At 31.9% G+C, this 21,522-nt stretch overlaps 3 protein-coding genes, 1 long non-coding RNA gene and 1 other non-coding gene across 6 annotated transcripts; 2 read left to right on the top strand and 3 right to left on the bottom strand.

Annotated features, from left to right (window-relative positions):
* The first annotated feature begins 2,106 nt into the window (after positions 1-2,106).
* Positions 2,107-7,880, top strand: LOC114374240 (glucomannan 4-beta-mannosyltransferase 2-like). The gene is made up of 9 exons (XM_028331862.1): positions 2,107-2,667; positions 2,769-2,867; positions 2,974-3,226; positions 4,953-5,063; positions 5,205-5,341; positions 5,526-5,639; positions 5,954-6,153; positions 6,247-6,450; positions 7,299-7,880. Exons 1-9 carry the CDS (start codon positions 2,338-2,340, stop codon positions 7,450-7,452), a joined length of 1,602 nt encoding a protein of 533 aa, XP_028187663.1. The 5' UTR covers positions 2,107-2,337; the 3' UTR covers positions 7,453-7,880.
* An 882-nt stretch (positions 7,881-8,762) lies between these two features.
* TRNAL-UAA lies at positions 8,763-8,845 on the bottom strand. Its single transcript has one exon. It is a non-coding gene; the product is annotated as a tRNA-Leu (tRNA).
* A 20-nt stretch (positions 8,846-8,865) lies between these two features.
* LOC114375387 lies at positions 8,866-10,689 on the top strand. The gene is made up of 2 exons (XR_003658760.1): positions 8,866-9,130; positions 10,140-10,689. It is a non-coding gene; the product is annotated as an uncharacterized LOC114375387 (long non-coding RNA).
* A 1,551-nt stretch (positions 10,690-12,240) lies between these two features.
* Positions 12,241-15,343, bottom strand: LOC114377532 (histone deacetylase HDT1-like). The gene is made up of 10 exons (XM_028336081.1): positions 15,184-15,343; positions 14,824-14,897; positions 14,520-14,734; positions 14,307-14,329; positions 14,172-14,219; positions 13,920-14,089; positions 13,205-13,279; positions 13,002-13,092; positions 12,595-12,745; positions 12,241-12,515 (listed from the first exon to the last, which is right to left on the bottom strand). Exons 1-10 carry the CDS (start codon positions 15,194-15,196, stop codon positions 12,455-12,457), a joined length of 921 nt encoding a protein of 306 aa, XP_028191882.1. The 5' UTR covers positions 15,197-15,343; the 3' UTR covers positions 12,241-12,454.
* A 3,493-nt stretch (positions 15,344-18,836) lies between these two features.
* Positions 18,837-20,508, bottom strand: LOC114377093 (uncharacterized protein At4g22758-like). 2 transcript variants are annotated; one of them, XM_028335489.1, is made up of 3 exons: positions 20,198-20,508; positions 19,697-20,157; positions 18,837-19,404 (listed from the first exon to the last, which is right to left on the bottom strand). In XM_028335489.1, the coding sequence occupies exons 2-3, from the start codon at positions 20,082-20,084 to the stop codon at positions 19,205-19,207; spliced, it is 588 nt and encodes a 195-aa protein (XP_028191290.1). In that variant the 5' UTR covers positions 20,085-20,157; positions 20,198-20,508; the 3' UTR covers positions 18,837-19,204. The 2 variants fall into 2 exon arrangements, with proteins under 2 accessions (XP_028191290.1, XP_028191289.1); XM_028335488.1 differs by having other exon boundaries at positions 19,697-20,508.
* Between the last annotated feature and the right edge of the window lie 1,014 nt (positions 20,509-21,522).

The following is a 21,522-nucleotide window of genomic DNA, read 5'->3' as shown; positions in this document are numbered from 1 at the left end:
TTTATTAAGGTAACTTTAAGAACCTTTTCTTCAAGAAACCCATGATCTGTACTATTTTGCACATATATATTCATCTCGTGTCTTGATCCACTTTACTCTTTATTTTTCTTTAATGTTTTTTTTTTTCATTTTAGAAATTAAATTCGTAGCGAGACGGTCCTTTTCATTTTTAAAAAAGATGGCACTCTTTAATGAAATAAAACAAGATGGGGGAGGAAGAAAAAAAAAGGATGGTTTGGTAGGTTTCTACAGTAGTCCATACTCAATTTGGTAGGTAATATTTCTAATCCGTTTTCACATGACAATTGTGACCCTCTCTTGTGAAGCTCAACAAAATTCCAAACCAGATTGAAGCAAATAATAGAGTTTTCTTAGTCTAATTATAAAAAAAAGGGTACAAAACGTATCTTTTTTTTTTCCTTAGTAAGTATCATTCCTCTCTTACAGTAGGTTAAGAATGCTGTGTATCGCCTAAGAAAAATCGTGCATAACATCAATGTATATTGGGTAAGAAATTGTCTCAATCACAGACAACACAAAATGTGGGATGGAACATGCTTCTTTCTTTTCAACCTTTTTCACAGGTAAGGGGAGAATGCAAGGCAGAGCTTAAACAAGTTTCTATCTACTTAGTAGTTGAACGTTCAGACCTCTAGACAAAACATGATAGGTAACTAACAGAATTGAAAGGCAAAGTTTGCTCAATTCAACCCTAAACAGGCTTGAAAAGCATATTTTATTCAATTTTTTTCCGCATAAAAAAAAGAGAGTGAAGTGTAGCTTTTTATATTTTTTTTTATTAATTAACTGGCATTTTTATTATAGTGATAGTGATTTCTTGGAATTCTGTCACCTTGGCATACTAGCAAAGAAGCTGCAATTGTTAGCTGATATTTCTTTTATTCATTTCGGTAGAGGTTAGTTTCTAGTGTTTTGGGCTTCTAGCCCCTTTGATCCAAAATAAAAAAGTACAATAATAATATAAGGAGCCCAAAATTTTCATAGCAAAATATACATAACTCGTAAACTAAAGGCTTGTTAAATGCAAGGTTTTTGTTAATGGGTCTAACATGGGAAGATTAAGGATATTAGTTCAAGAATATTTAATACCGCTTAATAATATATTTTAATAATTTATCTAAAAAAATTTAATAATTCAAAAAACATTTTTGATTCTTGCTTAACACTTTCTTATTAATTTTCTATTTACTATACGAAAATGATTAAATACATATTTATTATAATAATATTAATTAATTACCTTAGTTAATATATATATATATATATGCTATATAAAAAAGACAAAATTATATTTTTAAGTCTCCTCTGGACTAACAAATTTTGATTTAGGTTTCTAATATATTTTTTTGTGTTTGATACTTGATATATTAAAAGATTTGTTTTAGATATCTTTTGCTAAAATTCCTTCATCAAGTATTGACGTGTTCATTAGATTTTGTTATCTGTGCATTAATTTTAAATAATTAATTTTGTTTTCTATTATATGTTATATTATATTTAGACTCATATAACATATAATTTTAAACAAGTAATTCAAAACTAATTTCCTTCAAAATTCAATTAGAATTAATTTTAGTAAAAGTAGGAGATACTCTACTCACATCAACTTCACCATAATTTTTTTATTAAAATTAATTTTACTAAAACAATCAAACATGCAAAATTTTGGTTAAAATCAAGTTTCATTCATCTCTTAGCTTGTTTAGTCATAATTTTAAAGTTAATCCAAATATATACTAAATGAAGTCACATAAATATTTTTATTTTTGCAACGTAGAAAAAAAACGCGTAACTAAAAAAATAGAAACAGGAAAGATTACATGACACAAAATTAGAAGGATGCACCATTACAAATTCTTTATTATTTTCTGCCATTCATATAAATAAATAAAAATGACATGTAGTAATTTTTTTATATTATATAACAACTAACAAAATTACTACTATAGCAAGTATTATTGATGACTAAATTTATTTTTGTTTTGTAACGACAAAATTAAATAATCATTGCACCTATAAGTAATTAAATAATAAATTTTCACTAAAAATATACGACTATAAAATAACAAATTTGTGTCTCCGTCTCTTGCCTCTCTCTTGGGTCCCTCGCTAACACTCATACTACATACCCTGACTCCGTCTGGAATGCCTCTGTTTTGTTCTGTCAGAGTTTCACTCCGATAAGGAACATAGATAAGCATTGTGAAAGAGAGAGAGAGAGAGGAATAGCAAGAGTCCTTTTTCCACTTTGCATATACCAATCATTCGTTTTACGGTTCCCTTTGTTTTCTTTTTTTCTCTGCTAGTTGAGCAAAAATGGAGGAAGCGAGTCCTAAAATTTTCATTCCAAACACGATCCAGGGAGTGAGTGAGCACGTGACGGGGCAGATTGAACTGCTCTGGGAGTTAGTGAAAGTGCCATTGATAGTGCCTCTGCTGAAGCTTGGAGTGTACATTTGTTTAGCAATGTCACTTATGCTTTTCATGGAGAGGCTCTACATGGGCATCGTCATCATTCTAGTGAAACTCTTCTGGAAAAAACCCGAACAGCGTTACAACTACAAGCCCCTCCAAGACGACGTCGAATTGGGCTCCTTCATCTTCCCCACGGTCCTAATACAAATCCCAATGTTCAACGAAAAAGAGGTAACAAAACGATAACCAGATTTTCTCTGTCTCTGTGTCTTTCTGGGTTAATGAATATTATTATTATTATTATTATTACTATGTTGTTGTTTCTGGGCCAGGTTTACAAGGTGTCCATCGGAGCAGCTTGTGGGCTTTCATGGCCCAGTGACCGTCTCGTTATCCAAGTCCTGGACGATTCAACTGACACTGTCATTAAGGTAAATAATTGTCTTGCTTATTGACATTGTAGTGACACATGGAATCGTTGGCATTTATGGACTAATACGGCATAATATTGTTTTTACCGTGCTTATGTATGATTAGGAAATGGTGGAGCAAGAATGTTTGAGATGGGCAAGTAAAGGCATCAACATAACGTACCAAATAAGGGAGAACAGAACGGGTTACAAAGCTGGTGCGTTGAAAGAAGGCCTCAAGCGAAGCTATGTGGAGCATTGCGAGTACGTGGCAATATTCGACGCGGATTTCAGGCCAGAGCCAGACTTTCTCAGGCGAGCGATTCCATTCTTGGTGGGGAACCCTGAGATTGCCCTGGTTCAAGCTCGTTGGAGGTTTGGTAAGTCCACCAGTTACCTTTTGTTTTTTTAACATTAAATTTATCTTCATTAATACACAATCCACGTGGTGTCGCTGAGTTTTCATTAAGAAAAATGGCAAATTCTAATCAACGTTCTATGATTGTGTACTAACAAAAACGTTATCATGGTTTTGAAATCCCTTCCTCCTTCACCTCTAAAAGTACTTTTTGTTGCGAAAGAGTCGCTTCTCCCTGTGAAAGTTCATTGTAAGTTCACTGATTCTAAACAGTAGTCCAACTGTCCAAACAAGTTCTTAGTTTTTCATAACTTAACAAATCTCATAAAGGTTGGATTTAATGAATGAAGAATATACACGTAAAGAAATAAAATAGTCAATTTTTTAATCGATATCCTTAAGATATTATTGATAAGAAAACAAATTGGGGTGCTTTTTTGTTTTCTTTTTTATTTTGATTAGCTAGTATAAATGTATAATGTGTTGTGACCTGGAGTGTGCTTTGTGTTGACGTGACGTGACGTGGCTGCGGGTAGAAGGGTTAGCCCAAGAATGGAAATAAAGCCAATAATGATTAGTCGGACACGGTAAGCCCCCTATGCGCTACTTACGTTAATAAGATTAAGCTTGTTTGCTTCAGGCTTATATTATAGCCCCTCACTTGCCAAGTAACCATTGTCGTCCTATGAAAATCAACATTTATTTTGTGTAACAATGTTAAACATTATGATCGCTGAAAGTGAACTGAAATATATGATAATGGAGGAGGGTAACGGTCACAGTCGTTAATTGATGTCGTCGGTGGAACTGGAACTGTGACCGTTGTGTGGCTAATGGGGGTAGTTTTGTCATTTTCAGTGAAAGATTTGTAGGATGAATGACTGGAAATGCTATTAAAGTAATATATATTCGACATAACAGCTATTTTGTACAGTATGAAAGAATTGGTCAAAACAAATGCTGAATACTTGCTTCACCAATCACAATGCATAAGGATACATGATGGAGTTATGATAAAAAATAATCATTTTCAATTACACTTTGAATTGTTGATTTTCTCATTCGTTTTATTTTTTGTATATTCAATTGTTGAAAATTTTATTTTTCATCAAACTATTTTATATTTAATCTAACAGCTCATTTAATTGTTCTGTTTTAATTAAAGCATAAGTAACTAGTAAGGTGGGGGGTACAATTAAATTATTTGAAGGAATGTGTCAAACTTTTGGGGTGTACTGCAAAGTGCAATTATAGAGGTAAAGGCCTAAGAGGAAAATTTATCATTTCAGTATATCCATTTCAAAGTTCCAAATTCAGAAAGCCTCTTCCCACGTGATTTCTTAGTATGTTTAATCGTTTTTCTTACTTTTCATTCAATCCCAAAAGGAACTAGTAATAATCGTGAATCGTATTGTAGACCTTTGTTCATGGTTGCCGACACTTAACCTGTAATCCCTCTTGCATCCATTACGTGCCATATTTCTAATTAAGTCACGTGAGGAGTGAGGACAAAAAATTAAAGTGCTTTAATACTATACTTTTAGGTAGGATTTATGTTTTCCTCATTTTCATATTTTCTTATTTCTTAATTATTTACCTTACATCATTGTCAAAGCTTTGGTAAGACTATACCTTTGGAGACATTAAGTTTTAACTCTAAAATCTGAGCATGATAAAACCATTGAAAATATCAATTTCAGGATTTTTTGTACTTCACTAATTTGATCATGGTGATTGGTTTGTGACAGTGAATGCGAATGAGTGCTTGTTGACAAGAATGCAAGAGATGTCACTGGATTATCATTTCACAGTAGAGCAAGAAGTTGGGTCAGCCACTCATGCTTTCTTTGGTTTCAATGGTAACTCTTTTAGCACAATCTTCCAACAAATATGTTGAACTGTATCACCCGCGAGATAATAAGATAATGTAGCATGCATATCGTACTTATTGAATATTGATCATTCACACAATCGTTGTTCCATGCATAACCTTAATGCAGGGACAGCGGGTATATGGAGAATTGCTGCTATCAATGAAGCTGGAGGGTGGAAAGACAGAACAACGGTGGAGGACATGGATCTTGCTGTTCGTGCCAGCCTTAGGGGCTGGAAGTTTTTGTACCTCGGAGACCTTCAGGTATACATTTTTTTTATACCAACGCGGCCTTATTAATTCCAATCAATTGTATATACTACATGCTTATAATGGATGATATGAAGCATGGTTTTGTTAATTCTATCGGCAATATTTATCTTTACATTTTGTGTATTAGTAATGTTCTGTTTCTCATTAGTCATTTACAAAACCAAACTATGTATAGGCGAAAAGTGAGCTTCCAAGTACTCTTAGAGCCTTCCGCTTCCAGCAGCATCGATGGTCTTGTGGTCCTGCTAATCTATTCCGCAAAATGGTGATGGAGATAGTAAGGAACAAGGTTAGCCTTTTCAATGCATGATATACTATTGCATATTATTGGAGGAAAAAATGGTGACCGTTAAGGGAGAAATTATGATAAATTTTTGGACTATGACATTTGTATAGTCTCGGTTGATCTTTACACGATATGTAGCCGAATTTTTTAATTTACGATAAAGAACTAATAAAATTTGATTATGTGTCATGTGAAAATTAGTTGAAGTCATAGTGGTTGTTGATCATGCAACAATTTATCTAGTATAGGGCGAAGAAGAAATGAAAAGAAAGGATTTTGCTGACTTTTTCATGTTTTATTTGTGCACATTTTTCCAGAAAGTAAAATTCTGGAAGAAAGTGTACGTTATATACAGCTTCTTCTTTGTTCGTAAAATCATAGCTCACATGGTCACATTCTTCTTCTACTGTGTGGTGCTTCCCTTGACAATTTTGGTCCCTGAAGTTCGTGTTCCAATTTGGGGAGCTGTTTATATTCCTTCCATCATCACCACCCTCAACTCAGTAGGCACACCAAGGTTTGTTTCCATCTTTCTTTATCTGCCATATTATATACATATATTGGTTTTAGTCCCTTAATTTGTTCAACTGGCTATTTGAAACTTTGATAGGTCCATTCATCTGTTGTTCTACTGGATCCTTTTTGAGAATGCGATGTCATTGCACCGTACGAAGGCGACCTTCATAGGCCTGCTAGAGGCCGGGAGAGCCAATGAGTGGGTCGTTACTGAAAAACTTGGTGACTCTGTAAATAATAAGAACAAAAGCAATGTCACCAAAGCAATCAGAAAATCTCGATTCAAATTTGGTGAAAGGTCAGTTTTGTTCTCAAAGAAGACAATTCTATCTTCATTTTGGCGTTATAATTTCAACTTCTCAATCACTTTGCTTAGTGTATCTGTCTCCCACTCTTCCACTTTTGTCTCTAGTTTGGAGGCTCTGATATACACTCTGGCATTATGAAGGGGACAGGTTCTAGATGTAGTGTGTGTTTGGGTAGAAGGTTGCAAACGTACATTTGCAGAAGCATCACCACCCTTGCTTTTACTTTCAACTTACTTTTTTTCGTTGGATTTGCATAGAACTGCCCCCAAACACACACGTAGATGGTTATGCACATAAATTAATCATGGCGAGGGAATATTATATGTGCCACTCTCACCATATATAATGTGACTAATTTCATTTTAGCTTCATCGTAATGATTAAGATTCTTTGAGTAGGTTAATTATTAATTTAGTATATTGGTTGTAAAGTACTTTGAAATTCTTGTTTTGTTCCAAATCATTTTTTCATTCTCCTGGGCCCCTGACAAATTTGGCAGTATTCATGATTGTTTAACAGTTCATAAAATAGGAACTGTTCATGATTGCTGGATTTTATATATGTTTGTCACTTGCACATCACATAGTTTTTTTCGGAAATCACGTGATTAAAATTGTAATAGCAAACACTAAATTATGTGACAGTTAAAAATATGGAAAACTGGAAGGCCTTCGGCCAAATCATACAGGAGTATAAAATTTCTTGTATCTGGCTAACATAACTATCTGTTTTCTGTATTTAGTATTCCGAATTCAGAGTCAATAGAAATAAAATCCTTTAACTGCATTTGTTTGGCTGATTTGTAAGTTTTCTGTTACTTTTTGTTGAACATGAACAGACTTCATTTATTGGAGCTTGGATTCGCTGCCTTCCTCTTCCTTTGTGGATGCTATGACTATGTGCACGGCAAGAACAACTACTTTTTGTACCTCTTCCTTCAGACCATAACCTTCTCAATCGTAGGATTTGGCTATGTTGGCACCATTGTTTAGTACTTGTTAAGCTAAAATCTTCAGTGACTTAAGTTTCAGAGTCACTAGTGTTCATGTCTTACTAGTTTCTCTCCTCAATAAAATGCAAAAGGTAGGGCTGATTTCTCAAGCTACAAAACGCTGTGCCAAATCTAGAGCAGATTATTTTCATGCCTCGTGTCAAAAGATTCCCAAACAAATTACCATCAAAGAGTACCATTAAAATACATTACACAGGCTTATGAACGAGTAAGATTATATCAAAATGCTGTTAAATTGGAGTCAACAAGTAGATAATGTTGTTTCGTTTGCATAGATTGTTTTGTAACATTTTACGGTTATTTATTTCTCAGTTCCTCTAAAAAAAAATTCATAGCCTGAGCCAAATAATGTGGTGAATAAAAGATGAGCCTCTAATAATACAAGTTGTTTGTCATTATTTTTCAGAAGAAATGGATTTTATTTATGGGGTATGTAAGTAGCTTCTGTTACAAATAACAATAAAATGATTCTTTTCGCCGAGCTTTCTATTGGAAGAAAAGTAGATTTCCAATACCACAAAATGTTATCATTTGAAATCACAATCTTTAATTATAATGGTGTTCTTTGATAGAGAAGTCCTCAATTGTCTTCGAATGCAAGATTCTTCTCCAGTGACTTTATCTTGATATAAACAGGGTGTGTCAAAGCAACAACCAATTGTTTTCTATACGATATCGATGCTTAAAGCAAAGTATATTTCTCAACAAAGTTCGGCCTCAACCTTTGTTCCATGCCATCAAATTCCTCCAAATCTTACACATAATAATAACTTGTCTTGTTTCTAAGCTTAAAGTTACAAGCATTTTGACTTTATTATCGCATTGCAGAGTTCTTGTGGCTCTAATAGATTCTCGTGTATTTGATACTAGTACGAAAAAGTTAGGTAACTTATCACACTGATATAAGAATTAAGAAAAGTATAGCTTCTTTTTTCAAACAATTTAGATCTTTTAGTTTTATGTTAATAATGTAGAAAATTATTAAAACTTTAATTGGTATACTTTTCAAATAAAAAGTAAAAAAACACTTGAATTTAATTAAAATGAAAGAATAAATTTTCTTATAATATTGTTTTTGACAGAAAATTTTCTTATAATGTTATTCAATTAAAAAAAATATTTATATATAATAAATTTGTTAACTTTTGCAATAAATATTTTAAAAAATAATTATAATAATTTCTAATTGATAAATAGTATACCTTTTTTTACACTGATCAATGTATGAAAATAATATAAAAAATTAAGAACAATCTAATTTCCCTATTAACTAAAAACAAGTAAAAAAAGTGCTGGCTGTGGGGTTCGAACCCACGCGCACTTATGTGCAGAAGATCTTAAGTCTTCCCCCTTAACCTCTCGGGCAAACCAGCCTATTGACGCCATTGCTCCAAATAAAATATATCTAATATCTTTCCATAGATTTTACAGGATTACCTAGAAAAGCGCGAGCCTTTACCATCCTAGTACTACAAATCCCCAGTTTCCCAAACCCTTGCCGGTTACATAGACATGTTACCCTAACCTTAACCACATTCCCTTTCCTTGTTACGATTTTCATTCGTTCACGCCTCAAATTAAACGCGGTCGTTTTCAGTTCAGAGAGGAGGAACATTTCGCTAATGATGTCAGAAACCTCTTTAGAAGATTTTATGTCGGTTAGTTATCTCGTTGCTATGTTGTTTGTTTAGTTCTCTGCAAGTTCTCATTCGTGTTAAAATGTTTGACAATTTGGAGTGTGTGTAGGGGGGTGTCTTCGGAAACCATTTAGAAGTATAAAAATCACATTTGAGATGTATAGCTGTTAACATCTTAAAATCACATTGTGAAACTGACCACACTATTTCCCAATGACGAAAATTTTAGTAATCTGAAGGGGTGCGTGGCTTTTACTTCTCAAAAATCAATAATGGGGCTCCCTCTCGCAACTTGGAAATCCTTGTTACTAGAAAGGTCGAGAAACCCAATTGATTTTCATGCCATGCCCCCTCCCATGTCGATACTTGGCATTCCGAGGGATTTCAACTTTTAGAGTTTTTAATTTATTTGTTTTCAAAATCTTACCTTTTTTTCAATTACACAAAAAAATAACTTTTGGTAAAAGATTACATGTCGAGCTAAATAAGATCATTATGGATAGCAAAATTCTGTTACCTAAGACTGAACTCAGAGAGTACCGGTTAAGTTCGACTTCATGCAGATGATGCAGGTTGATCCGTGCTCATGGTGATGCAACAAATTAATTTTGAACTTTCTTTAGTCTTCCTAACATATTTGCAAATCAAAATGCCCTGTTAAATTTGAATGATACACGAAAATGTATGTGGTATTCTGGTGTCATCAATATGTACTGTGTAAGAGGTATGTACCAATTTCTGTTATTCTGTAATGCTGGCATAAGACGCTCAGACGCATATTACTGTCATTTGCATGTTTGTACCCCCAGAAAAAGTGTGCACATAGGGGTGGGCAATGGTCTGGTTCGGGCCTAAAAAGTCGAATCCGATCAGTTAAAACTATAACCCCATATCCTTTTGTAGAACTCTCAGATTAGAGTGGTTCGGATTTGAATTGGATTTGGGTTACATGGGTGGGTTTATTTGGGTTTCTCATTCCAAGTTCTAACTCCATGACTTTTGCTCCATCTCTTCATGTTCAACTTTCTAGGCTCTGCAAAGCAACACGACAAACCTTTGGATTCAAATCTTCCATGTTTTCCTCCACACCATCGACCAACACTACCTTTGGCTTGAGCAAAACGATGTACCGCTCGTCGTCATAGAATTAGAAGAGAACAGCACGACGGCGTGCAGAGAGCTCGGAGAGTAGGAAGCTGTAGCGGTTGTCTCTTGGGATGCAAGTATGCAACTGTTGGTGAAATTTCTTTGCTACCTGAGAGCTGTAACACACTGCCTTCAAGCTGCTACATCTGACTGATGGAATGGAACATTAACATTCACTGACATCACTGATGGATGTACTTGGGACGACAGTTGAAAAAATGTTGTTTGCAAAATAACTTGTACATGGGACAACAGTTGAAATTTGTTAAAAAGAATCTGAAAAAGTTGTTTTTTTTTTTTTTTGCATTTCAAAATTTGTAACTTATGATTATAGCTTTTTCTCTTTTCACAAAATTTAATTCTGTTTATGAATGATTATGTGTATAAGGAACTATTGAAATAATTTAAATTTTACAGTCATCTCAATGACACTACGTGATATGGTGAATTTAGTATTCAATATTAAGGGGAATTGAAAGAATAATTTAACTATGACTATACCAGGTCTTGCAGTTATGCTTTATTATTGTATGACGCAGATAGGGATACAATAAATTTTAAAGTGTAGCAAATTAGCAATCCTGGTCTAAATGCCCAACTTAAACTGTAGCAGAAATGCTTTATTATTGTATGACCAGTAAAAGCACTTTAATTCTTACCTAATGAAAACGGTTGCAATGAAAGAAAGCACAGTGGCAAGGAAAAAATATAACAGAGGGTTAAAAAAAACAAAAACGAAGAGCACATTAGCGTAACTAGATGAAATTATAATTGATAGGCAAAAACATAATGCTGTTTGTTACAACCCTCTACAAATTATGTTGGGCATTATAACCTTGACGTTGTCATTAGATTTTAAAGCAAGGCCAACGTAATTGACAAGCATTTTTCCCTTCAAATATTTAATATAATTATATATTCAAAATTTGAACATGAAACTATTAATTAAGTTGAAAAAATCTCATACTAATCATGAAAATAGGTGATAGTGTTTTCAGAGAGGCCTAAGACTTAACTTACATTAAGTTCAAGCAAAACAAATTTTTAACATATCTATTTTCACCTTATCTTGATAATAAATCATCACAAAATATATCTTTTAAATATAGTTATAGGTCAAGTTAGTCTTTAAAAAGTCTCCTGACAAATAAATATAGTTATAGGTCAAACTAGAAAAATAATCAATACATTGTTGTGTGTAGCAATTAGAAATATCTTATTTTATAATTATGTACTTGATTTTTTTTATAAGAAAAACATCAATAATTACAAAATAATCTTGCATCACAATATAAATTATTTATCATAAATCTAAAATATAATTTAGTCTATTAATAAATGATTATTTTTTTTACAAATTTTAATATAAAATAAACATTTATATTTTCCATTACACATGTTAAAATGCCACTTAATTGAAAAAAGAATCGATAGATAAAACAATGTCTTCCGTAATAGAGGAGTGATTATTTATAAATTTGATTTTATTTAAAGCTATGTTGTGTTCAATTTAGTCCCATTTGTCATAAATTTGAAACCAAACGAAATTAAATGTTTTTCTTAAAAAAATATTAATATGATGAATGTAAAATTATTAGTTAGCAATAATTCAGCAAAAATAATATTATATTGCATTGAACATTATTGAATTATAAAAATACATTATGTATCTCAATTACAAAGCAAAAAGTGTTATAAAATAAATGCTTAAATACGAAAGAATTGGTTTTCATAACAAACTGAACCAAACTAGTAAAATGTTTTAAAAAAAAAGCCAGTCTAAATTTTTTTTTAAATAGGCAACTTAAAACACTGATTAATTTGATGACATTTAGAAATTCAAATTTGAACTGAAGTTTGTGCATAGTAGTTATACTAAATAGTAACTTCTAAATGCGGGAAAAAACAATGTTTTTCTTTATAGAACCCATATATACCCTCACCAGAATAAATATAAAATAAACAACGATAAGCAGCAAAAGATCTAATCTAAACGCAATAATTATAGACAATAATTGAAGTTCCCATTAAAATTTCAAACAAAAACTTATCAAACATGCATTCACCTTCAACACTACCACAATACCACGGTTTACTGGGCCGAAAAACAAGGACAGATGCCTAACGTCCTTAGGAAACTCACTCTATTACATAAGCCAAAAATAATACATGAATGAGTCATAACCAACAGCAAAAATATCACTGACCACCATGCTTTGCCTTGTTATGTTGTTGCAGACCACTTTCATTGGTGAAAGACCTGGTTAAGCCCAAAAAAAAAAAAATCAGTCACAGTCCAATTTAACTAAAGTAAGCTTAGGATTTTGATAAAATCATACTTGCTGCAGGTTTTGCAAGAGAGTCCACCAGACTTAGGAGTCTTGGCTTTGGCTTCACTGTTGGGAGTCTTGGCTTTGGCTTCGCTGTTGGGAGTCTTTCCGCCTTTCTTTGCAGGGTGAGGAGTTGCTGTATGTCCACCTTTCTTACCATCTAAAACACAAGTAATAGACATATATAAAAGGAGAATTAGTGAAGAGTGAACAAACTCCAATTTAAAAATCAACACCTGACATTCAATCACTACAGTATGCAAATGTTAACACATTCACTGACAAAGTACACACATATGTAAAGCAAACATTTACAAATATTTAGCACTATATCAAGTAACTACGAAATACAAGCTAAACCAATTACACACATCAGCAAAATCAAAACTACATCAGCACATATATAATTGTCTCACCAGTCTTTTCAGGAGTAGCATTTTTGGCTTTCTTGGAAGAAACTGGAGTTTTTGATGCAGACTCATTGGGTCTCTTCTTTCCCAGATCCACCTACAAAACATAAAGTCAAGTACAAAGATATTTGCTAAGTTAACCCATCACAGCCAGCAACCATTACCATCAATAAAAAAACAAATTAAAGGATATGCCATTAACCCAATACCTTCTTGGGAGGGGTCTCTTCATCATCATCTTCATCACCACTCTCATCATCACTGTCACTATCAGCATCCTCCATCTAAAAAGATCAACAGTGAAAAGTTACATCGAAATAATTATGTTATCTTGTGTTGTTAATGAGTGGGTTACAAATTGTTGACCCTATTTTGCAAGAATATAATTAAGAGCAGGTTGATACTATTCACAAATCTGGCTCCTACATGTGCAGTATTTGGAGGAAATAATATGCTGTATATATATTAATATGCAATACTTGGAGGAAAGCTCTAGATTAACTCAATACCAGTGGCATTTCAAATGCAAAGAATGGATGTAATTGAAAAACTAATGCTGGGTATGGAGCTACAGTTGGATTGCTTCACTTTCATTTGAAAGTTTCATTGTAAGGCATTCGCTCTCCACAACATCATAACAGAATAAAAATAGAAATAAGAACGAGTTATAAAAAAAACTAGCTTGCAATTGAAACTTTTTTCTTGTGATTTTCATTGTAAGAAAGAAAGATGAACCACTTAGGAAGCAAAAGATCAAGGCATTATCTTTATTGAAGATACCATGAATATTCTTGACTAAATATAAAACCACCATAAACATTTTCCAGCAAAAATATCTCATATTATCATATACCACAAAAAATAAATAAATAAATAAAAGAAAAATCACAGCAACAACAATTCAAAACCAAAGCAAATCAATACCTCTTCATCAGAAGATCCAAAATCATCATCATCAGAATCATCATCAGAGTCCTCCTCGTTATCTTTTTTTGGTTCAACAACCTTGACTTGTTTTGCTGATCCACTAGCCTTGGCAACAGCTTTTTTAGATTCAGGTACCTTCAAGTCTTCAGCTTTTGTTTCAGGTTTTCCTAACATAAGATATAAGCCAATTAGTTACCTATGTAGTAACATAGACACCCAACAATAAATTTAGTATTGAGAAGAAGGTACCATTCTCTGTGTTAATCAATGGAACATCCTCATCATCCTCATCGCTATCTGTCCAATTAAAAAAATTGCAAATGTTAGACCAAGCAATTCAATCCAAATATAATAACAGGTCTAAGGTAAATGTTTGAGACTCACCAGTAAATTCATCCTCGTCACTAGTGCCAGCAGAAACAAAACAGAAGTTAAGGAAAAAATGAAAAATGCAATGAGAAATATATTAAGCTAATAGGATTTTAAAATGATAGTTTAACAAATTTAGGTTTGCAATCCTACATTTGCATATAGCTCAACATAAACATGGGACATTAAAATATTAATTTTACTAACAATAAGTAATGTCAAGGATATTTATCGGCATCGTAATATGCCTTGTATCCACAGAAATGAACACTGGCACTCTTTGAACTGTGGGAAAGCTCAAACTCCTTTTCCAAAACCAATTCCAGAGATATTTGAGGGATTTTCTCCCTGGAAAGGGTTCCCAAGACAAATTTCTGTTCACCAACTTTCATGTAGAGAACCACCGGTTCAGGCTTATCTTTCTTTGCCTCACCAAGAGCAGCCTACACAGTAACATGTAATATAATTTGTCCACATAGAGAAAAAACATAAACAAAAAAAAAAAAACAGAACCGCCACGCAAAACCCTAACCTGAGAAAGGTGTATGCATGCCTCAAATTCGGCTGGGTCTACCTTAACAGACTCTCCAACCTTAACCTCGGCACCTAAATCAAAAACCAATGTATCAGATGATGCTACATAAAACCCAAGCACAAAGTACAAGCTAATAACCACGCGTACTCTTATTGTTGCATTACTAAACGTCGCTGATCACATAAAAAAAAAAACGGAAGAAAAAAAATGCCAAAATAAAGAACAGTACGGCAGCTATACATGAATTCGTGTTAATGTGTATGATTGAAGAAAAAACCATTTAACAATTGTTCAGACAGTGACCAGAGAAAATAAACAAATTAGAAAAAGAAAAGAGAGATAAGAGAAGGTTATTACCCCAAAACTCCATCGTAGAACTGAGAAAGATGTGCGATAGGATTGTGGAAGCTGAAGGCGAGGTGAAAGAGGAAAAGGGTTTGGAAGGGTTTTGTGATTATTTATAGCTGAGAATGAGAAAATGAAGGTTTGTATTATGGGTGGGTTGTGCCGCGCCAACTAGGGTTTTTTAGGCCTAAACCTGTTTTCGTTTGTCTCCCTTTTTTTTCTCTGTTTTTTTATTTTTGGGTCTGTGGGCCCGTTTCTATATTTGGGTCTACTTAATGGGTTATACAAATTTGGGCTTGCTATGGTTTAAGAGTGGAGCTATTCTTCCTCTACCCAATAAATTTCTCATACACTCAACATATTTATAAAAAAATCCCATCTTTATTCTTTTTTTTTCTACTTCGGCCGATCCATGGTCTTGAATATATGACTTTTATGTTATTAACGTTAATATATATATCACTAAGCTAATATGTCAGTTATGTTAAAAAATAATTAACGTCAATATATATACTACTAAAATTCCTAATGTATATTGAATACACATATAAGTTTACATAATAAATTTTGTAAAAAAATTTATCTAATAATATTTTTTACATGTATAAATATTAAATATAAGTTTACGTATAGATTTAATAAAAATTTATATATGTAAAAAAATATATTATTAGATCAAAGTTAATAGTTACAAAATTTATTATGTGTATATGTATTAAATATACATTAGAAATTTTTGTGTTATATATATTGGCGTTGATTATTTTTTAACATAATTGTCCTATTAACTCGGTTGGTTAAAGCGTCGTATTAATAACAAGAAAGTTACAAGTTCAAGACCTACATCTATAATCTGTAAGTCTCTTGTGGATCCCTAAGAGACTTAAGGATTGACAATTCGTAAGTCTCATACGGATTGTGAACATTGATACAGGAGAATATTGATATGATTTATCTACATATATTATAAATATTTTTATACTATTATCTAATTAAAAACTATTGTGTATAATAAATTTATTAATGTTTATATTAATTATTTTAAAAGTTATATTTACCATGATTTTTATCATTTCATAGTATATGGAAAATAAACTCAATTTGATTTTAATTTAAATATAATTGCATTGTAAATTAATTTAATAATGTCATTCTATTAAAGATTATCATCTATGGTAAGATTGAATAACAATGCATGAAAATTAAACTCGATAAAATTATAATTAGTTAAAAAGTTGAGTTTAATAATAATATATTGATATTTTATAATATTTTTATATTGTCCTTTAATCATAAATTATCTTTATTCTATCTTTTTATATAGTCATTGTAAAAGTCAAAATTTATATTATACATAAAATTTTATAATTGGATAATAATATAAAATTATTTTATATCGTTGTTTCATAATTTTTTTTCTTTAAAAAGGTTTCTTTTAATGTAATTTTAATTTTAAAATTAAAAAAATTCTAAATAGATCAATGTCACGAGTGACTATATTAAGATGTAAATCAATAAACTATCATGACACACAAATTATTGGTTGTCTTCTTCCACTAACTTCTATAAATAATAAGAAAGCGAAGTAATAATATACGAACGTAGGTTTTTCAATTAGAACAATTAGGAATTTTGTTTCAAATATGCTAAGATTAAAACACAAAAGAAAATGTGCAAAGTACAAATTTTAGATTAAGAAATATCTGTTCTTTTCTTTAGAGAGTAAAACATCTGTCCTTTTAACAGTGTTTAATGAGATAATTGTAAGACATGATTCAAAATGGAATAAAAGCAACCAAGTTGTCATGGTTTTAGCTGTGGGCCTGCCTGGTGCACTTTTTTCTATCGTGAATGTTAATATCAATTATCAATCGAAACTTTTCTTGCGTATTAAATGAGTTTGCGAAATGTATTTTCCAATCCATGTAGTAGTAAGTTGTTTTGTTACAAAACAATTGTTACTTTCCTGTAATAAATTGTCCCTTTTAGATTAGTTGTTCTGTACTCCTGGACCCTGGTTATACTCTTTTCCAAGGAAAGAAAAAAAAAAAGTTAAGTGAAAAATCTTTTCCAAGCTTGGGTTTAGACAACGATAAGAAGAAAACCTTTTCCTGTAAGAAATAATTGAAACTTATTGAGTCTTACATCCTTGGTTTGAAAGATGAGATATATCAGTTGACTAAATTATCATCCATCTCGATCAATACATTGATAAGCAACCCTTCAATTCATGTTATACCTTAAAGTTGAATTCTTCATCTTTAACCTTATCGTAAATTTGGGATTCATTTCACACCTTATCTTTGCAAAGCCGAAAAAATTATTTTATTTTTTATCCGTAAAAAGAATACTCTCTAAATCATTTTAAACAATCACCTTTTTTACCTTTATCTGTATGTTTAATTTTTTGTCTATTCTTTTCAAATATTATATTTTTTATCAATCTAAAAATTAATTTTCAATATTTTTTTAAATGAAAATGTCAATAATTAAAAATAACTCTATATTGTAATTTAAATTATTTTTATAAATCTACGTGTTCTATTTCATTATAAATCAAGGGCTAAGTTGCTTAAAAATTATAGTCAGTCCGTTTCATGCCAAAAGTGGTATTCATTCCACAGTTCGATAACTTTCTACTTGGTCCAAACAACACGCATCTATTCTAATTCTTAGATTTTGTTTATTCATAGAAATCAAATTTACGTACGTATAGAGAGTTTAAAATAACTCATTTACATTTTTCAAACTACTCTAATTTTAAGATTTGTCACTTGTATTTGTAACTTACTTTAAAAAAAAACTGATAAAAAATGTATATTCATGTAATATAAATCGTTGATTTACTAAAATGACTTGTTTTACTTTTTAAATGAGTTGATCACGAGAAACTGAATCTCCAACTATATGATTATTGGTGAGGTTTAGGTAATACGTATAACATCATAAGTTCTAATTTCTAATCTCAGTACAATCATCATACACTAAATAATAAAATAAATGAGAAAAATCAAATATATTAATTTCCTTAATTTTGTTTTATGTGATTTGTTCATTTTTCTCAAATTGTAATAATGTTGTGTACTAACTTTTTTGGTTGTCTAAATGATTTGTATTATTTGTTAGAAATAATTATGCCAAAATTGTCTAAATTATATGTATTATTTATTAGAAATAATTATGTTCGAGCGTGATAAGATCATTATATAAGTAATTTTAAAAAAAATATATTTAAATTAAAATAATTTTACATCAGTTATCCACGTGTTATTGTGTACTAATTATTCTAATGCAAAACATATTAACACAGCATGTTTGCAAAATTATTTTATCAATGTTTACGCTTTGTCAAATATTCACAACTGAATAATCGTCCAATAAAAGGCATGGATTTAATGTACTCGACGCATTCATAGCCACCGGGTTTTGATATTTTAATAATTTTTCACAACGATAAAAAAATTAATTTAAAAAATAGTAATTAAATTTGTGTCATGGTTCAATACTTACATACATAATTTAGAAAATAAAAATTATAATAAAAGATTATTTTTGTTACAATGTTAGGTAAACAATTTTTATCACAGCGATCCGTGATTAAAATATATTTTAATTTCTTTACATGTTCAATATAGTCTAATTAAATTCATCGTAACAAATTTATTAATAATTTTCAATTTATTCAAATATACTAATTTTCTTACATTAAGAAACTGGAACAGACAAACCGAAGCCGTCCATCGTGTTTCTCGCGACACAGGAAAGCAATATAAGATTATACATATAATATTTACAATTTTGCAATGTAAAGCTTTTAACATTACAATGTATGTGTTGAAAAATCATACATGCAATTTTACAATTTTGCTTTGCTTGCACACAAATCTCAAACCCTGTACCTACTTGCCAAGCCAGGCAACCTATCATTTTTTACAAGTAACCGGCCATTCATTCTGGTTCTGGACAAATAAAAAAGACATTTCAATTGAAACAAACAAACAAACAAACAATAACTAACCAAGTAACCAACCAATCACATCATGAATTGCATTAGTTTGAACCAAGCAAAACCACCACCACCACCACCACATCCCTGTCTCTCTTTCTTTGCCTCTTTCGCACAAGACGCAAACGACGTCGTTACGCTACCTTCCACTGTCGTGGCAGCCTTTCTCGGACACAGAAAAAAGTTCCTAGATCCAAGCTCTAGCAGCTTCTCCTTCCTATCCAAACCTGAAAATAATTTAAAAAAAAAAAAAACATCACAAAATTAAACACAAATCCAAATCAATAGAAGAAACTAAATGACTAATTAATTTATGAATAAAAGTTGGATGCAGTTTTATAAATATTTGTAGTACTATTTTTTCGATCAGAATTATAATTTCACTTTGATAATTCGTGATGACATCTAAGGATTCTAATAAATATAAACGTGAGAATAAACTTTAATTCGGATTAAAAAAACATTTATGAAATTGTATCTAGATTTTCTCTTTAATTTATGAGATTGTTTGAGATTTACTTTCTAGGCTAAATTGTGAATAATGGAGGTCGAAATCGGAGGCTTCAATGGCCGGCAAGATAGGACGGCGACCTTCCTTCACGTACTGCCGCACCGCCGCCGCTATGAGGTCGCGGACGGTGGATTCCGGCGTCATCAGCATCTGCACGGGCGCGAGGCTTCTCAGCATCGTCACCTTCAGCAGCATCTTCGACGGATGTCTAGGCAAGCCCTCCGGCAAAGTCGCCGTCGCCGTTCCGGCGAGGCTTCTGATTGACGGAAGGTCGGAAACGGTCTTCGGACGGCGGAGCTGAGAGACGGACATGACGCCCTGGCCGTGGAAAGACGACGACCTTCCCCTCCGGTGACTCTCGATCTGGCCGCTGCGGCTGCTCTTGGGACTAGGCATGGAACTCACCTCACCGGAAATAAAAAAGTATACGAAGATGAAGGGCGAAGTTGGAATTTCAGAAGCTGGTCATCGTTGAGATCGCGTTTGGCTGTGGTGCGCTACGGTGAGTTTTATGGTGTTTTTTGTTGTTGTTGTTGAGCTCAATCGGCGGCGATGCACGCCGAGCGGGAGTAATCATTTAGGAGGAAGGTGCAACAGTAAGCGAAGGGAGAGGCATAGGAAAGGCTTTGAAATTTGAAGAGTGGAGGTGGCGTTTGGTGCTAATTTATACGGCCAAACAGAATATAATAAGGGGTTATTTTTTTCAATGATATAAATAAATAAAGAGTTCACTGGGTTAGGGAGGTTTCGTGAGGATTTCGCGGAGAGCCTTGTAAGCAAGAAATGTGATTGGGAATGGTGGGATAGCCAGACTTTGGTGACACGTCTGAGGAGGGTAAATTGCGTTGCGCTTCATATTAGTACAAAACCCCTTTTGTGTCTTTTTTTTTTCTTCTTTCTAAATCACAATTTATAAATATCTTATCATTAAATTATTATAAATAATAAAATTCATTCTCTAAATATTTAATGTTGTATATATAAAGTGTCTAGGAGAGTAAAGATAATGAAAAGGGAGAGAAAAATGTGTTTCCTTATTTCAATAAAAGAAAAATATTGCCTTATTTGATTCGTGATGAGAAAAAAGAAAAACTATTGTTCAACTTTTTCTTAGTTATTTAACTTGCGATTTCTGTCAATTTACTTTCTCGTTATCATTTTTTTTTTCAATTTATATTTTCACTATTCAAATTAATTGTTAGTTCACCTTTCCTATCAATCTAGTTTTCTTGTCATTTTAACTTTTTTCGGTTTATCTTTCAATTATATTTTTTTTGTCACTATTCTTCTTGCACCTCTATAAAATTATCATTTATGGTACTTTTTTTTTTTATCTCTGGCATTACATTTAAAGATATTTTCACAACCATAACTCAGAAACTAATAACATGTTTGGATTTGTCGCAGAACATATATCACTGTATTTTTTTCTACAGCACTATCCAGTAGCTTTAAGGCTATCAAGATTTTCAAAACATGGTCCACCATATAATCTTCAAAAGAAGTAAAATAGCAAATAAGGAATAACTCCTCCACAAAATTTCATATAACTCAAGGACTTAATTCATTTGTGATAATGATGGGCAAATTTCCTTAAACAACTGCACATTGAACAAGCACACCGCAATAAAGAAAAATTATTAGATAATTTTAAATCATCACATGTTTATGATTCTTACCAATATATTTAAATGACATCTATTTATTTTTAAATTTTTTTTAAAAAATAATTAATAACATTTAGTTACATGTTATATAGAGAGATTGATAGAACCACCAACCAAATAATAATTTAGTGCGGATTGATGAAAAATCAACACAAGGAATTTTTAAG

Source organism: Glycine soja, chromosome 11, assembly GCF_004193775.1.
Source record: "Glycine soja cultivar W05 chromosome 11, ASM419377v2, whole genome shotgun sequence".
In the NCBI taxonomy this organism is placed as follows: Eukaryota; Viridiplantae; Streptophyta; class Magnoliopsida; order Fabales; family Fabaceae; genus Glycine; species Glycine soja.
Note: the sequence above shows the minus strand (reverse complement) of the source record. Positions and strands in the feature narration are given on the sequence as shown.